Raw genomic sequence first — 24,911 nt, forward strand, 5'->3', positions numbered from 1 at the left:
TTCCTGTTTGAAACTTTTGGCTGAAATGGTGTCATGGTCACAGGTCTCAAAACAAGCTGCTTTGGAAAGCAGGTTCACACTTTGAAATCTGTCCAGCGTGGTCCTGGGGGTACCTTTTCCACTTCAGAATCCCAGCCTGCTCTCTTCTCAGCTGGAGTGCTGCATGAACCTTGGGAGATGAATCACCCCTTGCCAAAATTTTGGCAGGGTTTGCAGGGAATGGGACTAGACCCTACCCCTCTTCCTCAGGGGAGCCTTTGAACAGCTGGGACTGCTCAGAGTCAAGTCCAGCTCCAGGGGCTTCCTGCACAGAGCCAAATGTGGGACAGGAGGTTGTGTTTAATACATGAATTTTAAAGCTAGTACTTTCTTTTTTTTCCCCTGCAGGTAGTGTGTGAATGAGGATGGATGAGCCCAGGACTTCCTCTGTGCAAGGTAAGAATGTGAGAATGTGCTGCTGGTGGTGCTCTGCTCAGCTGCCCTGCTCACCAGCTGCCCCAACCGAGTAGCAGTGAAAATATTCTGTGAAATGTTGCTTCTGGTGCTACCAGATCTGAGTTAAAGTCAGTCTGTGCTGATGCTTGGTATATAACATCAGCAGAGATGTTTGTGTCTGAACTGATTGAACTTCCACTCTTAGCTGCCTTCCCAAAATATTATCTGCTTTGCTCAGTGTTTTGAGAAAAGACAGGTGGCCTTCTAACACTGCAGTCTCATGGTTTTCTGAGGGAATGTGCTGTTTTAGCCACAAAATGCAATCTTTAGCATTTTATACACTCTATCTACTTGAATTGAGTGCAATATTTATCTTTGTGTTTTATAGAGAGTAGCCTCTGAAACTAGAAAAATTAATTGTAACTAGTATTATTGATATTTGTATAAAACAAAAGGTGGATGCTAATGAATCAGCAAGTGGTTCAGTGTGACACAGGCTCAGTGATTGAAAGTGATGTCCAAAACGTGAAACCATAATTGCTCCAGTGAAGTCAGCCTCTGTGCATCTATTTTAAGGCAGAAACTATTAAGTACTTCAAAATGATTCCAACAATGACACCAGAGGCAATCTTCAGCATTTCCAATCTCCCCACTCAAACCTTGGAATTTTCCTCTAATCTTCACAAACGTACGGAGACAGTCTGCCATAAGAAATGAATTCCCAATCCTCCAAAAGGGACAAACACATCAGGCACATCAGTTCAGGTACATTTTAATCATGTTAATCACCTAGCACATTTGGCATTTTCCTAAGGCTAAAAAATATCACAATATGATTAATCTTATATTTTAGGATCCAGAGAAATTGCAGGAATTTAATCAACCTGAAACACAGACACTTCATTATCTGCACACTCTGAGGTGGCTGGAAGGCCATTCTTTAAAATTCACAGATTGTGAGACGGTACATATTGCATTTTTTGTCATTCCAGGTGCCATCAGTGTACATCTCCACACATTTCTCTTTCTCTTTGCCATTAGGCTCATGCTGGTGCCAGTTGCTGTAACTCAGAGGCATGCCATTTATATACTTCACCTGACCTGAGGTCTCCCCCTTTCTAATGCCCAAGTAAGCATATTGGTTATGCTGTTTCACAATGTCCATAACAGCTTTATTCTCCTCCTCATTCTTGGGAGCTGCAAGAGTTCCTCCAACCTCTTCACAGGATTGTAGTGCAGATGCAAAGTCAGCTTTCTTCCCATTGCTAGCAAGTATTTTCTCTCCTACTTTTCTTATTTTCCCATTCAAAGCAAGCACTGAAACATGAAAAGAGTTAGCTTTGTAAATTTTCCATGGCATACTGATGTAAAAGCAAAGAGATATCAAGAGATAAAAGTGCTAAGAGGAACAGAGGGAAAAATTGAGCTAAGGATGAAGAGACATAAAGGTCTTTAATTTTACCCATTCACTAACTGTTCACTAAATATATTTTGCTGCTCGTGACCATCTGTCCTTGTCTCCAAGACAAGAATGTCCCACCAACATCTGCTAAATATCAATCCTGTTATATTTTGTGTGCTTTCTAAAGATCAGTGTGCTACAGATTTGAGCAAGGGAAACAGAAAAATTATAATTGTTTTGTGAATCCCTTTTGAGTACAAAATAATTTACCACCTTTAACAAACTGGTTGCTGATAGATAAAAGTGGTACAAGACTGAGTTTCCATGAATCCTTGTGGAAAGTGCAACAACAGGGAGTTGGAATATTTTTAAAAATAAACCAAATTTGAATAAATGTGCATTATGATTGCCAAGAGGCATCTGCTTCTCTCCAGGGAAATAAGAACCCTGACTTCCCCTGCTTTGAGTGAGAAAATGGAGTTTCTAAATGCAATTTCTTTCCTGCAAGTCATGATTCTGTAACTAACTTTGCCTATTGCACTAAAATTGACTGTGAGCTGAAAATGTAAGAAGGGGAAGAATTACCAGCCTCAAGTTGGAAAAGTCGGTGTTTCAAGTTTGCTAAAGCATCGTGGCGTTTGCTGGCCAGAGAATCAGGCAGACCTATACAGATAAAAACAAAAGTTAGACAGTTATACTAGGCTGTGCTGCTAGGAACAATCCCCTGAATAAAACCAATTATTTTCCACAACTAACTTGCAAATGTATTTTTTAACATCAGCAAGTGTAAAATAAATATTTTTCCAGTATTTTTTCACATTGTTGTTAATCTATATTAAAACAAACTAACAAAAACATCCAATCCTTTGAAATGCTGATAATTCTCTTTGCAGAAAAGAAACTGAAGCTCTACAGGTTGAAGCCTTTTGTTAGATTATCTGTGAAACTGGTTTTGCCAAAGAGAGGTTTCATTCTAGTAACAGGTAATGACAGGCATGAGGGATGCTTTGAGGAGGAAACAGTTTCTGTGGCACCGTGTGATTTTCTTTTTAAAGTGCTGGGTGTTTATCTTGCTTTAATGGGAGCCATAGACAGTGGTAGTGGAAGGTGTCTGGATACTGTGAAATACATCCAGCACTGCTTGCTAAAAATGGGAACCCACTGTAAAGGTGGATTCTTTTTTTCATACCACTTTCCACAGGTAGGAGGTCCTGCACATAGAATAAAGACACTAATGATCACTCTCCTGATCATAATCCAAAATTCACAGCTAAAACACACAGCAATGTGGAAGCACAAAAGGTTGCTGCATCCCCAGCAACATTGCAGCTCTTACTGAACTTCACAATCCATTTAAAAAGCCCCATATTTGACCTAATAGAGGGAGCCTGGGAATAATTCTGATAGTGCTTTAGCCTTGTCAGCAGACCTGGAGAAAGCATTTCTACATACCTATAAAATAGTTATATCTTAGAGTATTTCTTCCCCCAGAAAAGAGAGAAGATCTGTTTTTTAGGAAAAATTAAACTGCCTATTTCTTCCATTCTCTTTTCCTTCCTGTGCTTAACACATCTGCTTCCTTGAGAGCAGGTGTCCTTCTGTGTTATCTGTTCTAGCCATGCAGCCTTTGTGGCGTGGGTCTCTTCCAAAAGAGGCAAGTTTGCTTACCTTTCAGACCATCCCTTCCAGGCATACCAGGTAGCCCAGAAATTCCTGGGCATTTACTCAATGCCTGGCAAGTCACTACCAAAGCAGCCAGTGCTATGAGGATGTGGGATGAGTAAGGCAACATGATTTCTCAGGCCAGCTGTATAAAACCTCCAAGTTTGTCAGGTAATGATTCTGTAAGAAATTGTAGACATTAGTTTATACAGCTTCACACTCCTCCCCACTTCATCTCTTCTTGAAATTTAGATTATTTCCTTGCTTAAATAAAGTTTGTAGTTCAGGTGTAAGAGATTTCCCAGATTTATTTTGCAACCATTGTGTAGCTTATACACAAAACTCTTTCTAGACAGATAAACTTGGAGTAGTGAAGATAAATTATCCCTTTCACTATCAGTGTCTGTTTATTGGATTAATCCTTGAGAAATGATAGGCTCAGAGGTAACTGATCACACTTAAGCCATCATCTGTCTGCAAGGACTGTAATCACCCAGTGATGCACAGGGTGTTAACCTGAAAGGCAGATTTGTCACAGAGGTGCTGCTAATGTTTGGGAGCTTGTTAAACACAACACTGTCTAAGCACATTTATTTGGCATAAACTGATGCTGTTTTACACATGGGCAAAACTTTATAGCTCAATTGACATTCCTATCCTGTTTTGAACAAAATTCCACAAGCTTGAAAATGTCAGTTAATCTTGTAGGAAATGCATTTTTGCTGGTTGGCAATAGGCTTATTCATCTTATTTTATTCCTACAGATAAAACAATAACTAGGGTTTTAATCTTAGTGCTGAGCTGTCGTGACTAAAAAGCATTTTAAAACTGTACATTGTGGCTTGTTTACAGCAGAGTGAGTGGATGTGCTCTGCAGCTGTGAAACATGAAGGACTGTAAGATACTATGGCATGGAAATATCCAATTATTGACATCATTCTGTTAAACTAACAGAAGATACAAAGAAAGGTTCAAGATGCCAGAATGGGTATCTATTTCCAATGGGGTGATTCTCATGGGTTGACTCATACAGAACAAATAACTTAATATCCATTACTTCACTTTTTCATTGGCACAAAGAGGATCCTGTACCTGCTCTCTCAAAAACGTCCATCTTAAAAAAAATAAAAATCAGAATTTACAAAAACTAGGTTCTAATCTAGCTCCAGTTAAAACTGAAAATAAAAGCTTGGTTGGCTTGAATGCTGTAAAATTATGAACGCTTAGGTTCATCAAGCTATAACAAGGTGTTTGCTATTACATTTCAAAGTATATATGCCAAGCAGAATCAAAATATCAGTCTAGTGTAATTTACTAAGTGAGGTGAGCTTTTAAAAGAAAATTGTTTTATCTTCCATATTGACTCTGATATAGAAAACTTCTGAGATTTTTAATCTGCATCAACAGCAACTTGTTTTTCTAGGGGAATGTCTCATCAACATCAATCTGATGCGACATACCCTTGAATTACAGGAATATTCAATTATGTCAAAAATTTGCAGCATATAGGCTCTGTTTAACTAATAGCAGTATGGTCAACAATTTGCACTTTGAAGAATGTAAAATCAAATCCACCTGAGAGCCCATGTGCAGTACTAAAGGTTGGTTTGTTGAATTGAAGGATCTGGAGTGGTTTGCCCTTTACTGAAGGCCAGCAGACACCTCTGGGAACACTGGCCAGGGACTCAGGGAGAGCAGATTATTAAAGACCCTAACAGAAACCTACCTGAGGTGGCTGGGAATACTCACATCCTTGAGATAAGGAAATGCAATTACAGCATGTACCCTTGGCCTGGTGATGATCATTCAGGGAGTTACATTTGCATGGACTCCTGCATCCAGCTCATAATTGGATTATGATGCAGAGTCAGACTCCTGATCAGTTATATGGCAAAATTGAAAAAATACAGCCCTTCAGTTTTAATCCAGTTTTAATGACCTTCATCAGTCATTATTATCTAGTGTCCTTCAGGCATCTCCTTATCTATGAAAATTGCTAGTATAAGCAAAGGAAAAAATTACTAATAAAGGGAAATTTAATTTTAGAACATAAATATGACCACAGAAATCAAAAGGAACTGGTTTTCCTTCTAGCTGAAATTCTTTGTGATTTATTAAAAGGAAATTCAACTTACCCTTCTGCTTCAGAATGAAATGAAAAAGCAGTTCACACAAATTCCCTTTATATAGTGTGGTGTTTGTTAAATGATATGGCTGAAGTGGAGACTGGATCCTGAGGCCACGAATCAGCTTTTTCAGGTTTGCTTACATATTTATTATGCAAATACTGAGCTCAGTTTTAAGGGTTGAGAATTTTCTTTTTTTTTTAATAAAATAAAGCCAAATTTGTAGAAAATGCAATCCAGAACTAGCAGATAACTCCAGATTTGTAGACACAAAAGATATAAAAATGTGAAGTAACTTTCAGCAATTCTAGGTCATATTTTAAAATTGTTTGTTGTTTTATAAAAGCAAAAAATGGCAGATGACCACCAGTGGCTCTTGTAAAAGGAAAGATGCTCTTGTGATTAATCTTAGGGAAGCCTGGTACCTTTCAGATAGTCTGACCCAGTAATCAGAATTCTAAACTGTCATCCCCTCTCTGTATCTGATGTACTTATTTTACCTTAATATAATTTTATACCTATGTGCTAGAATGCACATTCTGGTCTCTCTTGCACAAGACAGCTGATCCTCTCTTGGTCAGAGATGGATCTTGGAAAAAATCTGTATACATGCACAAAAATCTCAAATGGACATCTATTTCAAGAGAAAAAAAAAAAAAAAAGAAAGCAGAGGTTTTGAGGTTTTGCTCCTCTTGTTTCCCAGAAATAAATAGAATTTTGTAACTTCCTTCTGGTTCTGATGCATTCTACTCTAGAATGTTTGATCCTAGATGGGGTTTGTTTTATAAACCTCAGCAAGCCAACACATCTGTTCCTCACCTGAGAGATAGAAACACCTCAGCTTCACAGATCTCCTGAGCTTTGTCAGTCCATACTGTGGTCTCTTAAGTATAGGATGTTTTTTATTTTTCATTTGCATTTCACTGAAACTGTTTAAGTTTTGTCATCATCCCTAATAATTGTGTTATTCTTTCTGAATAATTCCAGCAGGATTCACAGCTGCAATCTAACATCTTTAGGCTCTCTGAGCAGCAATTAGAGATGTTTAATATCAGCTGGCTGACCTAGGCAAGATAAAATACCCAAGCAGAAGATACATTTAGGATTCCCCTTAGACATAGTGCAAGCACTTATATCCAATTCCATTCACAACTGTGAGCCTTGTCCTGCAGTTCAAAGCACCGAGCATGGCCTGTTCTCCATCTCAAAACCCCCCACAAATAGCAAACTGAGGATGTAGCAGGTTTCTTTCTTAGTAAATGATCAGTTAACACTCACAGATGAATGTTCTAGACAATCTGTCTTCATTCCTTTCTCTACCAGATGGGCAGCAGAGCTCTGAATGCAGATCAGTGCTTTTACACCACCAATGGAAACTCTTTCTCTCTGTAATCCAGATAATGTAGATGTATAAAACTGGTGTTGAGTGCATAAGATGTGGATTAGACAGTACCCAACAGATAAAATATTTTTTTCCAATTCCTGCTGCAGTTTGGAAATAGCACAGATGCCAGACAATTGAGCCCAGTCAAAGACACAGGGAGTTCTGTTTCTGGATGGCAGCAGACCTCTGGGGCACATAGGAAATTTCTTCAGTTCCAGAATAAGATGGAACTTAATGGATCCAGATTTTGCGAAGCAATATTTTAAATAAGTAGGTGCCCAAGTTTTTGGGAATGTTACCAGAACAAAATCTCAGCAGATCCAGTTTCTAGGCAACTCTGCAACAGTTGTAAGGGCTACTTTTTCTGCTGCATCATTGCACATACATGCAGCTCTAATACATGGACAGGATAAGTCTCTGGAGATTTGTACTGTTTCCTCCACCTAACACAGTTTCTATTCTAAGAAAATTAAAGAATTGAAAACAATTAGAAAGGGAGATCAGTAAAGCTCTATTTGCGTATCTCTATCCATTTATGAAAGTGTGGCATGAGTAAAACATGGCTTATGATCTAGGAAAACCTTATCAATTATTATCTTTTGGTAAAACTTTTGAAGAAAGATACATTTGATAACAGTTGTTCTCCCATGAGTCAGATCATACTTACACAATGGAATCTGATAAGAAATCTAAAACATAATCCAATGTGAGAGATTACTTAGGCATTAGATTTACTTTCCTTAGTTATGCAGCAGAGAATGAGGGAAAACAAACATACTCAAACAAGGAAGAAAGAAAGTAAATATTTTTTGTGCAACCTAGCACCCCTGTAGAATAGCTGGGATGGGAATTCTGAAATTTCCAGGTAAACCTGTGTGGTAATGGCTGAAGGCCTTTAGCTGGGAAACACACACAAAGCTTGGCTGGGGAACTCTAATGGTTTCAGTGGACCCCAGGTACTGCATGCCTCTTTCTATCATTAGGAAGAAACATAAGAATGTTAAAAGTTGTGTGCTGCCAGTGGATTAAACCCAAACCCTGCTCAATTCTCAGTAAAGGACTTGGGGGGCAAATGGAATCTGATTTTCAAGATGTAGCCAAAAGGACTGCTTCTTTTTATAACAGCTCTGCTACCCTCAAAAAACTGCCAAGAGGGTTTCAGAACCAGAACTAATTTTATGCAGCTTTCAAGACTCTCATTTTCAGAACACAAGGTAAACTCCTCATTTTGCTGTTTTGAAGTGAGCTGATTACTAACTGATTATGGTAACTTAGCATATCCTGATCTGTGTAAAGCTATGCTGTGTTCTTTCACATAAAATAGTGGTGTACAGCCTTGCTAGTTTATATTAGCAATTAGTGAGACAATAATTTAAAGTGTGTCACTGTGCTGCAAGTTCCTGATACTGACTCTCTGAGCAAGTCCTTGGTACAGCATCTGTGTGGTAAGCAGGTGTGGTCAATTCTCCATGTTTACCTCTTTCAAAACAATAATCACTTTTTATATTTGTATTCTAGTATTTCCACTGTAATTTATTTGCTGAGCTTTAAATCATACAGAGTTAAGTGTCTATAGTTAGCTTTAAGAGGGCTCATTGGCATCAGCTTAAGACTTTATCAGAAATACAGGGCACTAAGCATGTGTCACCTCTTATGTCATGAAACAACACAGTAGGTGAAGTGTTACCTCCTCCCCTCCTGCAATTCCATTTTATTGACACAAAACCAAACAAAAATATGGGAAGTTCAACAGTCCCCCGCCTTTGGAAAATAATAAACACTGATAAAATAGTTTGTATGCTAATTTACAGCACACTGATGCAGGAATGGGAGGAAAAAATGTAAGTGTGGCACTTAACCACACTGCTAATACTGAAATAAAATTCTGCTGTGTGTGCCCTAGACCTTAACTTGAGGACAAACATCTTACAGGAAGAATATAATTGCTGATGAGACCTGTTTATATTTATGAAAAAAGCATGGCATCAGAGAAATGCTGTCAGTTCAACAGTACACTGTTATTTTAGGGAGTGGATCCCAGGGAGATTTTTACATCTAAGTGTACACAGGTGGATGGAAAAAAAGAAGGAATACTGAATATAGATCATGACTTCCCAAGCACAGATGGGGAACAGAGCTTGGAGCATTGGATTTTAAAGAGCTGGCTTCACCAGACTGAACTGAACCCTAACCCAAATCCCTTTCAATCTATCAATTTTCTATTCTAGGAAAAACAATTCAAACTTCATTATCAAGAAAATAGGTGACAAGATTTCAAATTTTTAAAATGGTTCTCTCCTGCCAAAGAACCTGCAAGTTAAGCCTATGTTAACAGAACTACTTGGCTTTGCTTTCAGTTGATATTAAATTCCTTCTCCCTCATATACTTTAAATAATTGATTTCAATTACAGATATCAAGTGGTCTGTTGGGTTTTCTGAAAATGGTAGGCAAGTTTGTAGATTAAAGTAATTTTGACTGAACTATTGTTTCTATAGCTTGAATTAAAAAAGGAGAATATAAACTGGAGCACATTAAAACAAAGGCATCAAGCAACTCTTGCTTTGACAATAACAGATTTTTAGACATAGTCTTATTCCTTTCTTTGGGCAGGACAAGTGCTCTTCCCTTCTCCCTTCCCATATTCTTTATCTAGGTTTAGTAAAAATTTGGACCATATTCTAATCAGCTTCTGTCTTGTCCTTTCATAAACAAACAGAAACCAGAAATGTTTCACTCTAAATTCACAACCTAGTAATGTTTTCAGGTCTGTTTCTTACCTTTTTCAGAGCAATAATAACTAAAGTTTAGAGAGATATTATTCCTAGGATCACTGAGGAATCCTGTTTGTTTCCTCAGATCATCAATTGACCTTTTTATCCTGTAGGACACATTACCAACTCTAATTCCCCTTGCATCCTCTGCAGCAAGCAGCCCTCTTACAGGAATACTACAGAACAGCATGGGGCATGACTCCTAATCTTTGTTCAACAGCTCAAGGAAATTACTCACTGCAATGTCAGAGTTAGGTGTGTCACAGTGGAGTAAACATTGCCTTCTTTCACTGGGAACAGTGCAAAAGTAATGCTGGAGGTGTCCTGCCACTTTGTGTTCCCATAGAGATGAACTGGACCATTTACCTCCCATCAAAAGTGGTAACAGGAAGCAATTTATGCTTGAACAGCCACTGGCCAGCATTGCCTTGGAAACGTGTGCTTGCAATTCATATCTTGCCCTTATGAATAGCCACCTGGCTCTTGTTATCAATTTAAAATAATCAAGCCTGCTGATAGAAAAAAAAAAAAATTCTGCCAAGCTCTTATTATGTTGTTATTGCTGGGAAATGGCTGTGTAATGTCTCACTGATAAGTGTTAGAACATATGTATCCAAAAGCATTGGCAATGTTTTATTTGCAATAGAAATTGAAAGTCCTTGCGAGAAACTTGTGGTTGAAAACACATGGCAGAAAATACAGAGTAGCAAAGGAAAATAATAAACCCACCAAGCTGCTGTTCAGGTCTGATGATCACAGTGAAATGAATCTGTTTTGTATTTTACTACAGGGACACAACCATTCAGCAATTCTCAGCAAACACCACCTATTGTGGCTTTTATTGCTGTTATGAGCTGAAAATTAAGATAACAGGTATTACAGAATTCTATTTTTCACAGATTTTTTCAGGAGGGTGAACACAAAATTCTCTGTGTTTTACCTGACATGTTGTTGGAAGCACATGGAGCTTAACATACCAAATTTGCTTCTTTTGCACGTTTAGATCCCAATTTGTGCAAAAGCAGAGAATAATTTTATAGCACTCAGCTAGAAAGTACTCCATCATTTCAGTTCCCCCCAAAGCAGATCTCCTGAGCACCTGATGGGTTGGTGAGGCCCAGCCCTGCATCCACCCAGCTCCTGCAATTGCACCTGGGGGTTCTGTGCTGCACTGAGCTGCAGGGCTGACGTGCAAAGGAAAGGCTGTCAGTGCCCAAGGAAGCAGATTAATCTCCTTACCTGGGATTGATACATCTCAGTTTGCATGAAACAACCTAAAGTGCAGTTATTGCAGAGGCTTAGGTGCAGAAATATTCTTGGAAGGTTCCTGCAAGGGTAAACAAGAAAAGCTCTATTTAAAGCCCCTTGAAGTTCAGCTAATAGATAAAAACAAGGAACAGATGAAGACTCAAAGAAATAGAAATAAAACAAACAGGAATGAACAGAGTTCTACACCCTCAGATTCTCTCTCAAGAGAGGGGAAGATCTTGAATGTTGCTTGAGGCCAAAATGATTCAAACTGAAATAGTTTAGTAGGTTATTAAAACACAGCAGACTTAACTTGAATGACAAATCAAAGAGAATGTTTAATAACTCTGAGAAATGTAATAACCACAAATGTCAACTACTTAACTAATAAAATATCATTTTGTTATTCCATGGAGGTCACCCCTTACAGCCTTTATAGTAGTTTTATATGAAGTTTTGAAGATTAAACATTATTTTTGTTTGTACAGCAAGGGAAACTCCACACAATTATTAATAATATTTTCAGCTATATATTCTAATATAAAATATATATTTTATAGTATTATGAGAGTATTGATTGTATTTATTTATAAATTAGTTTTGGCACTTTTATTTGGATTTGAGGACTCATTCTAGGCAGACAGGAGCATGCTTGTTTCCCAGGAGTGGGAATGTACACAAGAACTCCTCAAACATGCTCATTTTTCATGTGGTCTCATTGTTTTTCTGCCTTACCAGAACATCTCAGGGTCCCAAGATAGAAAATAGTTTTTCCCCAGCTGTGCTTGTGTTCAGCCCTGTGCACAGCCCAGCTGTGTGAGACCCTGTGCTGGCTACAAAGGAGTGTCTCTGTCACAGGGTCAGGCCATTGCCATTGCTCCCGTGGACAATCCTCTAAAGCTGAAATGATTTTAAGTATTAACTTATAAAATTTAGTTTTCAAAGCCTGCAGAACAACTGTGCTCCTGTTTTGGTACCAGTGTCACCATGCCAGTAGTACATTGCATTTCTCTGGCATCTATTTTCCCACACAAATGGGGCCCAACTGTTTAATCACTGACATATTTTATATTTTTTTACCTTTCCTGAAGAATATACTTTTTGTTAACAGAGATAAATGATGTAAACTATTATATTTTCACACAGTTTGCCAGAATAAAGAACAAATTCAGGACTATTTTGAGAGTATTTGACAAAAATAAACCTTAGGACTGCATCATTCAAAACCACTGGAGAGTTCCCAGTAACTGAGACAAAGAGTAATATACAATTTTCAGTGAAGTGATATATAAGTGATATACACTTCAGCAATGCAGATACATTTGAAATATTTCTTAAATATCATTTATAATTGCTATTGTATGAGAAGCTGAAAACTTTTATTGTCATCCGGTCCTGCCATATTGTTGCCAACACTTAATCCCCACATTAAAAATACAGGTTTTGGTCTAAGATAAAATTTAAAACATGATGTTATAAAGAAACTAATATTTTCACTTTGCTTGTAGAACTCTTCCATTGAAAGGCTTCCAACTTATTTTTTCACCATGAGTAATGGAAGCTAGAAATGCACTTCACTCATGAAAATGACAGATGAGATTCTCCAGAGGGTGGCAATTGCAGCTTGAAGCTAAATACCATGTAGTAGAAAATAACAGCCCCTAGAGGACAATCAGAGGCTTCAAGATAATATTTTTTCCACTAGTTTTTGATGCATAAATAACAGATCTACTTAACAGGCTTAGGAAGTACCATAAATACCCTCCTTCTTCCATTTTAGCTGTGGCTCTAGAATAAAAAGGTAAAGAGGTAAAAGGATTTAAAAAGTACATCACTTCCTCTTGTCTTTATTTTCTGTGAATATGTATGGCTGCTTAGGCAGGGTGGAGAGGGTGTAAGGGGATAGAGAAGTTAAATGCTTGTGATCTGTAGCAAATGTTGTGCTGGTTAAACCACTTCTGTGTGGAACACCTTCACAGAGGTGTCATTGGACACATAAAGTGCAAGACAGGAGATAATCAGGAGAGTAACTAATGTAAACAATATAATTTTGCTGAAGGGGTTTCTGGATTGCCAGCTGAATTAGGTGAAATGCTGTGTCCATCTCAGCTAAAGAAACTTGTATGATTTAACTTCTCCTACATCAAAAGAAAACTTTGAATTTTAAATGGGCTTGGATATAATTCTTGGGGAGGATGGAAATTTGCATGGAACATTTTTTTCTCCATAGCTGAAGCACAAAGTGAAGGTGGCCAAGTGTAGTAGCACAATCGTGCAGGTGGGAAGAAAGGGAAAAAATTCTGTTCAGGATCCTCCCAGGTAAGCCCAGAAAGCCTTTCCTGATGAGGAAAGGTACAATGGAACAGTGAGATTCAGGCTGCTGCACTGCTGAGCAGGGGCAGGTCTGTTTGCATGAAGCCCAGAGTAGCAATCTCAGGCTCTGAAGTCAGACACCTGAACGTGGGTCAACTGCTGCTCTCACATTCTGTGTATTTAGTCCAGCTGCTTGAAATGTTATCTGAATTTAAACACCCTGGAAGAGGATACCAACCAGTTGCACACTGTAGAGTCTTCCTCCCACTGCAAATATGCCAGGAGTTTCTTGCAGGATGAACACACAAGCTCAGCTTGGAGGGACAAACTGTGCTGCTAGCTGAAGTCATAAACAAACCAGCGCCCACAGAAAACCAGGAAAAAGCTCTTACAACTGCCTGCCCTGAAGCACTGATCTAAACAGCTCAACTGATGTCTGAATCTTCACTGGGGTCACAGGCCATAAAAAGACATTTTAACTGCAGATGCCTCGGGAAAAAGTCATTTGTGCTAGAGAGAGCACAGAGTATCCAGTCGTGCTGCTGGTATTGAGAGGTTTTAGCAGAGCTTAGAAGAGACACAAGGCTGTGCCTAGGTTTCCAGGCAATCTTGCATTACTTATTCCTCTGAGCATTTTTGGCCAAACTGCAATCCAGGAATCATTTTTCACTCCTTAGGTCTCCAGGTGCTAAGCAGCAGAGCAGAGCCATTTGGTACTGCAAAAGTCACAGGCCCTGCATAAAGCTTCTCCTCTGCCTGTTTAGACTGAAGAGTTTGATGCCTTCACAACAGGAAACGAGCCACAGCAAAGAAAACACTTCTCCTCTGCTCTAACAGTACATTAGCCACCTGTTCCCCCATATTTATGTGTTATAAGTAAAAAATAAAGCAGTGAGTATGAGTTGCTACTGATTGAATGGCTTCCTGTTTGCACCTTGTAGCTTCCACTAAAAATTGCCACTTGAAAACTAAAGAGAATGAAAAGAGCCTTTCAATGATTGCATTTTTTCCACATGTGACAGGATAGCTACTCCTGAGCATGTACTTAACCTGAAATTGTGTTTTAGAAAGATAAACCCAGTAGCTGATTAACAAATACTGCTTTCATCCTGAATTATTTATAAGCTCTGTGGAGGTCATATTAGCACCATATGAGTTGGTTCTAATCAGGGATATAACAACAAATACAGATTAGTTTATAATTAATGCAAAATTAAGAGGTCATCAGGAATGCTGATTTAAGTCTTCTGGAAGACAACAGACCACAACTGCAAACTCTTCCTTTTTAGCACCTACTGAAGAAAGGTGTTCCCCGAGGAAGAAAAGGTGTCCCTAACATAAATGATGAAAAAAGGTCAGAACTTAGGGCACATCTGATAACACCCTGCTGAATTTTAAAGTTTCAAGTAATATGACTTATTAAGAGGTCATTTTCTGTTTCTAGGTGTGGCTCCTGCCCTGTGGACTTTTGTCAGCCTGCTCCTACATAATGGCCTTGCAGGATTCCAGCATCACTGCTCTGCTCCTCTGGGCTCTGCCTCAGGACAGGAGAGCTGACCAGGTAAGCCCAGCCTAACAGAGCTGACCAGGTAAGCCCAGCCTAACAGAGCTACCCTTGCCCAGCTGCTCTTCCAGCAGAGATGGGTTTGCACCAGTGCAATAAAGAGCAGTTTGGTTCTCCCAAAAGAGAGGGAAGCTGGCAGCTTCCCTTCTGCAGAGGAGGTGTTAGAGCTGGGGGAGCATTTCCTGTGAGATGGTCTATACCAGGGCGAGCCTGCAGGACAGGAAATGCTGGAAAGGAGAAAGAAGGAACCTAAAAGATTAAGGACTGGGAATTTATTCCAAGTGCAGCTCAGATTTTCTATAGACTCAATCCTTGCTGGGGCCAAATATGCCTTTTCTGTACACAGCCTGGTATAAAAGTTAATTATCTGATAACTCTGGGCCATAGGAAACTGAGCATGCAATAGGAATGTTTCCCATTCTGCTTTTGAGAACTTCCAGTGTGTTTAGCATAAGAGTATTTTTGCACTTACCTGTAAACCATTTTGTGGTTTGTATAGATCCCATTTGAATGAAGCAGAATGCTCTCTGAAAAGAAACACTAACTTAAAGTTACAACAAGCTTCATAAATACCTCAACTCTATTGGAGATTTCCTGGGAAAAATAATATAAAATGAGTCTAAATTACACTTCGGAGCTGAACTCTTGAGAAAGTGGCATCAGGAATAGTATTTCTAAAAAAAAAAAAAAAAAACAACAAACAAAAAAAACCAACAAAAAAACCCCAAACAAACAAACAACCCCCCCCTCCCCCCAAAAAAACCAAAACAACCATTCATATCTTCAAAATACTACTCCAGTTTTTTTTTTTTCAAATCAGTAGTTTAGTCATTGCAACTACTGGATCATGCACTGGGGGCAAAACACATCACTGCTCTTAGTCCAGCTCCAGATGAAATGGTCTCAAAACAGTTCACAGTGGTTTTTGGAGACACTCTCAAAATAGACTTACATAATCATTGCAAATGAATGCATTGGAACTGAATTATTTCTGATCCCTAAACCCAAATACATCTTTCAAATATTGCACCATTTCCTGTGGTTTTAGGTAGTAAATATTGATTAAAAATTCCCAGGCAAATTTTTAAATGTTTTTCATAGCTGCAGGACACCAATTAATGCAGTAAAGGAATGCAGTTCACTTAAGAACTGCAAAGATACTTCTCCAGTAATGACAAGGAAGGCATGAATCAGATCAGCAGATAAATCATACTCTGGAAAATTCATATCCTTTACCAGTTTCAGTAATTGCTTTTTTGCTGTACCTGTATAACCTAGTGCAGAAAAAATAAATGTCATTGCTTATAAAGGTAGACAGGGAATTAGGCAATGAAAATAACAGCTATAAAACAGATGAGCTGGGCATCAAATGTTCCTCTGTGCAGACACATTTCTATGTTCCCATGGGTCCATAACTTGCCAGTGTAGCCACAATCCTTCACTCCACAGAGGCACTTAGCTTAGTCTTAAACTAAGTGGAAGACAAATTGAAAATCTGTTCCTCCATGGTTAAACACTTACAGCCTTCAATGGAAACATTTTTCTTAATTGTCAAACTTGTAGTACTGGGCTTTGTTGTCATGATATCCACCCACTCCTAGTTAATACATCCATAATTGTGTTTTTGTAGTTCATCTGAGGTGAAAGAAGCTCCCATCAAGAAAATCATAAAAGCTTATAGGATCACTTCTCTCACATTAAGGACCTATCACAAACAGGGCCTTTTGCTCTTTTTTCTGTGTGAGCTAAATTCCACTTGGAGTACATTTCAGTAGCAGGCTTTTGTATTTAATTTAAGACAAAAAAAATTCTGCTTTCCACGCATCTAAATCTTGATTTATATCTCCTGTACCTCAGCTGATGCCTATAGATTGCCAGAACACATCATCTTGTTCTCTTCACATGATTTTCTACTGCACACAAAGCAACTTGCCTGGCTGCTTTACTGTTTTATTCCTCTTTGTAGTTACAACACAATTCATTTTCCAATCACATGGGAAGAGCTGCACGAAAATAGCTGAAACTTCAAAAAATAAATTATTTCCATGTCAGTAGCTAGTACAGTGGACTTCTGTACTCAGAGGATAAATACCACTCCAGGCTCTAAGTGATCATTATCAGTCAATTTTAGAACTAGAATAAAAGTGTCCCAGGAGCAAAGACATCACTAAATACTGAAGAAATATAGCACTGTATGCACTGTCCATTATTTACATCATAAAAGAATGTATCAGAAGCTGCATTTACACAGTAATCTCTCCAAGTTTACAGCTCAGCTCGAAGATGAAATAGATACAAATTTCTCATTAGTTTTAACATTATTAACAAATGCTTCTCTCACGCTGTATTTGTGAGGAACTCAGGCAGAAAGAACCACCAGCCTGCTGAGCATGCCATAACTTATTACCCTTGAACCACTAGGATAAACACAAATTATTGAAAATATGAAATCTGTATTTTACTAGGAGATTCAAAACTGAATGTCAAAGTGAGAACAATTATAAATACACCCTGTTTCTGGGTATTCCAGGCCCCTTTTAGGGGCACAGCACAAGCACATCCACCATTTTACCAGGCCAAAAAGCATACTTACCTTTACCTTACCTTTTTTGTGCCTATTTAATTCAGCCTAAAAACCTGTGCTCCTGTTTCCAAAGCAGTTACTTGTCTCTGCAAGTCATCAGTTGCTATAAGTGGGACTCAAGGCTGTTATTAAATAATTTATACTAAAATGACTGCACAACACCTGTCTCCAAGATGCTCAGCTCTCCTGTAATCTGATGCCACGTGAAAGAGATATTTGATTTCCAGAGCAGAAATCACAGGCCACACTGCAGATTTGTTCAGGGAATTTGTCCAACTGGGAGTGCCTTATCCCTGACCAAAGTGAACACTTGGATAGGCTTTGAATTCTCAGGGCTGCCGAAGTCATCTTCTGTCCAGAGGGAAAAGCCCACTTCTCACAGGCAAAACACATTTTAAAATCAATTAAAGTTGGAGCAAAACCAGGTGAAGAATGCGAGAAGAAAAAAATGCTGTTTATAACATGAAATAGAGGGATTGGTATTTCACCCACAGAAAACAACAAGTTGGTGACTCATTCCAGACAATTTCTCCCTCCACTTCTGTTGGGCAATTCATCTGCTATGTAACAGATGGTTTCTTTTTCTGCTCCTCACACTTCTGGAAGTCACACCTTTCCTGAAATGGTGCTACAAGAATACCAGACACTAACACAAATATTTTTTGGGGAATATACTAAAAGTTTGAAAAACAGACTATAGAAACATGAGAAGTTTATTTCTTCCATATTCTACTTTTTTTTTCTCTCTCTCCTTGTGGTTCTAAAGTTTCCTTTATTCCTGAATGTCACACTTTTCCTGGGAAACTCTACAGGCCTCTCAATTCTTCTCCTAGAATTTAACTTAAAATAAAAAAATGTTCAAATATTTCCTAAATTTTTCTCCCACTGTCTTTCCTTAGTGCTTTAAGAGAGCACCAAACACTGACTCCCCCTTTGCTCTTCCACCTGCCCATCCCCAGGAAAATAAAAATATCTCAGGAAAATTGAATTATTCCCATGGAAATCTTAATTTCCTAGGAAATGCATTGCTTTGATGAAAAAGCCTTTACTACATATGGCACTGAAAATCTGTGAAATAAATGCCCTCGTGTTGTTCCAGAGGTACAGATTCTGTTAAATCAGAAAGCCAATCTTGTTCAGCTGTAATCCAATCACACACCACAGTATATGATCTAGAAAATGAGCTAAATCACAACATTATTAAGGATTCCTCTCTGAAGTAGTTTGTTGAAAGATACTGCTGGTTTTACTTATTTCAGCCATGGAATTGCAGAGGGCACACAGAGGACTGTGTGGACCAGAAGATGTCTGCACAGAATCTCAGTGTGTGCCACTGAAATTTTATGTCACAGTTCATATGAAGTGGTAGTGTTGAGATTTTCCTCTGTGGATGGAAAGCAAGCACCTCATTCCAGGGTGGGTGGTTTACACATGATAACACAGATGTGATATGGTAAGAAAATATATAATTTCATATGTGCTTATTAAGAGTTTGGGCAGAAACTGATTTGGTCACTTGGGAGAGAGTGTGTCACATGACAAAGCATTTTGCATCCATTTGCAAATGGATTGCAGCAGCACATGAAAAAAGTTACCTGACAAATCACACCTCAGGGGAGTTCTGCTGCTGGGGCATAGAGAGTATGAAGCAATCAAGTTATGACCATCAGATTAGGAGGCGACTCTAGCAATCATGATTTCTGGTTTTGAGAGCTGGCTCCTGGAAAGAAGGAGCAGTAATAATTTAGTAGGAGATAATAGGAAGTGATTCAGAGTACAAATGGTACGATCAGATTAAAATCTCATTACATCTCTATTTTATGGGCTGCTGTGAAAATGTACAATATTATTTTTTTATTTATTAAAAGCCAAGTATCTAGAGTAGCATTATAAATGCAGAAAGCATGTTCACCTTCCTGAAATTGTGCAGAGCCTACAAAAGGCTAGTGGGGCAGAAGAAAATGAGAGAAGTAAAAAGACAAAATGAAAATTGAAGGAGGCATGAAACAAGAGTAAAGGGATGATAAGGAGTGTCAAAATTACAGTATTGGTCATGGCCCTGTACCTGTTTACCTTTTGCACCTTTGGGGACCATCTCTAGCTGGTAAGACACTGGCTGCAGGAGCACTGCACTGAACTTCTGGGCAGGAATAAATTGTCTTTTCAGTTTTTTTTGTGCTAACTGAACTTCTTACTCTTAGCAGTGAGAGCCAAGGCATTGAAAGGATGATAAAGAATCATTGCTAAATCCACAGATCAATGACAAATCAGTCATTTAATAAATTTCTCAATTTGTATAATTCTGAGGGGTTACCTGGGAAAATACACTCCTGTCTTCAGGCAAAAGGGACACTGTCCAAATCATGTCATGTAGCCCGATTTTATCTCTGCATATTGAAAAGAAACAATCAGACTTATAACAGTCTGAAAGTCTTGAAGTCTAATGAAAATAACTAATATCACAACAGTCATTAATCTCACCATGACACAAATTAATTTCAGTGTTTTGTTCATTATATGTCTAAATATACAGCATTTGTCTTCATGCCAAATGAGTCATACAATATTCCAGTTGAGGATGAATCCTCAGCAGCTCATTGTGTTTCTGCAGGGACTCCACACCTACCAGGTAATGCCTAGCTCAAAGTGATTAAGTGCTTCTTTTATCAGAATCTCCACTAATTGCAGACACCCACACCTTAAAGGACAAAAAGCTCAAGTGTGTTTGAGCAGCAATGATCTGAATGCCTCCCCTAGTTCTCCTTTCAGACTTTGTATATTAAAAACATACATTTTTCCTCAGTATTTCATCTCAGAGCTGAGCTCCTTTTGGATTCCAAAAGATCTGCAATCCTTTGCTGCCCTCTCTGAGCAGAACAGCAGTAACAGATGGAAACATCATAAGGTAAAGCTCTGACAGGCTGCACCACAGTGATTGCCCTTGTTTCCAATATGAGTGTCAAATGTATTCTCTTTAACTGAAAAAAACCCCAAAATTAAACTACCACAAATGTGAGCTGACAAACTTTTATAGTACATAAGCTACATATTAAAGACAAGTGGCCTTAATTTCCTTAATTTGTCCCAGTTCTACCAGTCAAAAAAAGAGAAACCTCAGGAAACACCATTTGGTTGACAGATTTGGGTAACAAGAGAAAAATCTAATCCAGCATGAATTCTGCTATCCACCTCAATTATTTATCTTTCTTTTAAGCTTCAGAAAAGATTTCCCACAGAGAGCAGCTTCCCCTGTCAGGTTTCATCTGATAAAGTACCATATAGAGTATAATCATTAGAATATTACTGTAAGAACATTATAATTAGGATGAAAAGCAGAGGTTAAGAAGCTCCATTTTTCTATATTCTTCTTTGTGCTTCCTCTATTAGGCTCCCATCAAAGTCTAGAGCAATGGCACATACTAAAATAAAATAAGGAAGGTATTTAGCTGACTAGTATAACAAACTTGAATCCTGGTTTATAATTCTTATCCAATTATTTATCTTATCCAACTTGAAAACAAAATATAAGCCTTCAGAGAAGTTCACTCCCTGCAGGGATTCAATCTTACACAAATCTCTGTTGGTTTTGCCAGCCATGAGCTAAAATCTATTTACATCCATAGTTTTCCAGGGTGCTCCAATCCTTTTTTCTAGAAGAGCCCAAGTGCCTGTTTACACTTTGGCAAAATAGTGGCAGGTTTTCCTAGCAATTTCCAAGGCAACTGATGATGATTAGCCCCAACAGCTTAGATTAAAAGAAAAAAGCAAAATGCACCAAATTTGTCACAAAAATTGATAAATCTTAGGGAGCTGAAAAAGAAAAAAAAACCCAGGTTTTGCAATCCTACTTATATTAATAAAATAATAGAGAATTCCATGTGAAGAATCGCGTTGTATGGATTTAATGGCAGTCTTCAGCTCCCAAGGCTTACACAGTTTGAGATTTCTCAGCAGAGATCAGAATTAGGCTTTGAAAGATTCCCTGAAACTTATATTTAGGAGGTAGCTAGTTTGGAAAGTCCTTTGTGAAGACAGATGTCCCAGATAATTCATTTTTCCTCCTTAAAATATGCTTTAAGCCATGATTGACCCAATGCAGGTAATGGCAGAGAGGGGAACCCGGCGAGGCAGCAGGAATTCCTTTTTCCAGATGTGGTTTTGGAGGTGACAACCCTTGGTCATCAGCCCAAAAGCCCAAACCTGACAGCAGAGGACAGCCCTGCTGGATTAAAGTCCTAGGAAACCTGTATTTACACACAGACTACTCAGGGGCAGAATGCTTTCAGACTCTGAGATTCCACAGCTTGCTGGGGAGCAGCCTACAAAACTCTCTTCTACCTATCATGTCTGCATCAACCTGCAAAGGCTGCAAGGCCTCAGCACAAATACTCATCCCAGCAAAGGAACTCTTCACTTCCCAGCACCTTTACCACACCAGTACACAGTGAAGCTTTGCTGCACCACCAGCTCGCCTGGCAGAGTGCTGGAGGAAGAAGTGAAACAGAAACCGCCTGAATTTTTAGCATGAGGACAAGCCTGCCAAAAGGAAAAGGTATATCCCATGCATTTCTACTAAAAGCTGTTATTTTGTGCTTTGTTTTGGCAAGAGGTTGCTCACTGGCTTATCTCGTTCTTGCACAATCCCCATGATTGCCTACCTCAGTCTCCCCACCCCTGTTTACAGGGGCTGCATGCGACGTCCTGGGGGTGAGCCCTTTGCTCTTTGCCTGGCCTTGGGCTGTGGCACAGTACAAATGACCTCAAGAATCAGCACAACTGCAGGCACTGGGTTTTGACTGCAAGGTTTTTCCCCTTTTTTCAGTCAGTGGATACAGTTTTCAGTAACCAAGGAGAGGGAAGGCAATTTGAGACCTGATTTACTCCAGTGACTGCCTCTGCTGCAACAGAGCTGGCACTGTCCAGCTGGCCAAGGTACCACTGTGTGGACATGGAAAGTACAGTGTGTGCTTGGTAGCTCTGCAACATTAATAACATGAAATTTAGTGCTGAGGAAGAGACTTTTCAGCAGTTTTTCTTGCAGAAAATTTCTTTACTAAGAGTAAGGTCTGTTAGATGTTTCCAGCTGCAAAAATTAAAGCTCTCCATCCCTGCAGCAGTGTCAGGAGGGGTTTCACTCCCAGGATCCCATTTCTGAGGCTATTAATTTTGTTCTGGTGGCATCAGATAGAGAAGTTATAGGCTGTCAGTTATTGCCTTGTATCTTTCCTACTCAAGAGCTAGGATAAATTTAGTGTCTGTAAAAATATAATGAACACATCAGTTCAGAGCAGAGCTACTTGTCAGACATGATTTGGTAAAAACATTGTAGAGCTAACATCATTAAAAAGAGGTTTGGAATTAGAGATCTGTTGGTTTTTTTATTTTTTATTTTTTAAATAAGAAGCTGAAATTTCCACACTGACCTTTGCTGTTTTGGCCAAGAAGCAGACATGGGATCTATACACTGTCAACAAATGGCATTCAGGGCTCAACTTGTAACCTTGTGACCCACAAAAATGTCTGGTTTGTTGTTCAACTGATGAACTTCCCTGGAGGTTGCTTGCCTGCAAAAGCAGAAGTATGAAGCAGACAGGATTGTCAGCAATTTCCCCACCCTTAGGTTCTCACCAGGTCAAGACACCATCTTGCTGAAACACAGTTCTTCCACACAGCAGAAATTTCATTAAACTCTGCCAAACCCAGCATGTTTATATGAAGAGCAAAGTTTACAGAACTATTGTAAATATCTGCATTAAGCAACAAATAAAAAATAATAAGGGAAGGTGGCTTAGCATTCACAAACTATTAGATGTTTTTCTTAACTGAGTTTGTAATTTCTTTATCTGCTTATCTCTACCTCTTTCTCCAGAATTACTTGGTTGTGATTCCAAGTTTGTGTACAGAGCTCCTCACTATTTAGATCCTTGAATCTACCTTCTTTCTGCAGACCATTATTTGGGGGAGTGGTCTTTTGTCTCTGTATTCTTGAATATCTAGTGAAACTGCAGATTTCCTTGGAGAAGGAAGCAGCTCAGCACAGGAGAACGCTTGGCTTTTGAAGTTTCAAATTTGCCTTTAGAGCCATCAGTTTGGAGTATTCTTCACCAGCAGCAATATCATATGGGAATAACAGAAGTGGGAACCATACCCAATTATTTTCATCACAACATAGCAGGGTGACAGCTCCTAGACACTTGCAGATAAATACATGGTTAAAGCTCGGGGTAGAAATGCACAGCTACCTCACTGATTTGCTTTGATGTCAGACCATCAGAGTGCTTTTATTCTGAAACCAGGGGTTCATAAAGTGTTTCACACTTTTCATTGAGACAATTAGAGACAGGATTAAAGACTTTTGAAGAATAAAACTCTAGGAATAACCTTGCCTTAAAAAAACCTCAGAGCAGGCATCATGGGGCACGATTCTTAATAGGTGCTCATACAGTGAGCATAATTAGAGCTCTTAGAAGTACATAAAATGGAAGCTGTCCTGTGCAGGATCTTTTTCTTGTGAATTAGCAGTGATTTATCCCTTGCCTGTGTCTCCTACCATGCATCTGTGCTTCTGCACAATCAGAAGGATGGAGCAGAGCTGAAGTTCTTTATTTCTTTTGACTGGTCAGCCTGCCAAAGGGACTGTGCACATGAACAGTTGCTTTCTGTTTTGTTTTCTATCCTGAAATAGTCAATCATCATATAATATGATATAATCTTCAAGTGTCCTGTGACTGTTTGTTGTATTAAGAGCAAGGTAAAAGCATCAACTTCTTGTGAGGGAGTAGGGAATTTCTACAGTAGGACACACTAGGAACAATGCCACAAGAATAACACAGCTTGCAAGGCTGAGCAAATCTTGACAGAAGCTGTTAAGAGAGTGAGACAGTTCTGAAGCAGACCAGACCTAAAAACCCAAACAATCTGCTTAATTCAGAGGAAGTTCTGTTTGACATTCAAAGCTGACAATTCACACAGGATCCCTCCACTTGGGATACTGACTCTTAAGAACACCTGTATTGAGCTTCTCCTCCTCTTCTGAAAATCTGCTGAGTTTTCTGTCATCTGAGGTAAAAGACATGTGAGCTTTAAGATATGAGATTCTGAATGAAAATAAATAACATCAAGATGCTGTTCTCACCTTCCCTAGTCAGCTCTTCTACTTTGTAGTTAAACTTTTTACAATGTAATTAAAATCAAAAAGTTTGACTATAAAGTCCAAAAACTTCTCTCTTCAGCTTCATGGAGCTTTAAGGGATTTTACCTTACACATTCAGAATGCATCTGCAAATGGGACATCCATCACTCCATAAAAGTTTTATCCAGCACCAGGCCACTTTGCATCCAGCTTTCTGTCTGACTTCTGCAAAGAATTCATTGCTTAGTGCAACTGGAAAACTAAGCACGGTGTAAATCTTTGTATATT

At 38.8% G+C, this 24,911-nt stretch overlaps 1 protein-coding gene across 7 annotated transcripts in view; it reads right to left on the bottom strand.

Annotated features, from left to right (window-relative positions):
• Positions 1 to 1,191: 1,191 nt before the first annotated feature.
• Positions 1,192 to 24,911, bottom strand: part of LOC135306412 (pulmonary surfactant-associated protein A-like) — a 299,646-nt gene continuing 275,926 nt past the window's right edge. Inside the window, exons 14-22 of one of the 7 annotated variants that reach the window (XM_064430299.1) lie at positions 22,915 to 23,055; positions 19,806 to 19,878; positions 17,501 to 19,211; positions 15,380 to 15,434; positions 11,022 to 11,109; positions 6,904 to 7,011; positions 3,506 to 6,689; positions 2,423 to 2,500; positions 1,192 to 1,752 (exon numbers count right to left, since the gene is read on the bottom strand). In XM_064430299.1, the coding sequence (XP_064286369.1) occupies positions 1,376 to 1,752; positions 2,423 to 2,500; positions 3,506 to 3,629 (579 nt within the window). In that variant the 5' untranslated portion in view covers positions 3,630 to 6,689; positions 6,904 to 7,011; positions 11,022 to 11,109; ... (2 more) ...; positions 19,806 to 19,878; positions 22,915 to 23,055 and the 3' untranslated portion in view covers positions 1,192 to 1,375. The other 6 variants (XM_064430296.1, XM_064430297.1, XM_064430298.1 and 3 more) reach the window with 6 other exon arrangements.

The sequence above is a fragment of the Passer domesticus genome, chromosome 8, assembly GCF_036417665.1.
Source record: "Passer domesticus isolate bPasDom1 chromosome 8, bPasDom1.hap1, whole genome shotgun sequence".
NCBI lineage: Eukaryota > Metazoa > Chordata > Aves > Passeriformes > Passeridae > Passer > Passer domesticus.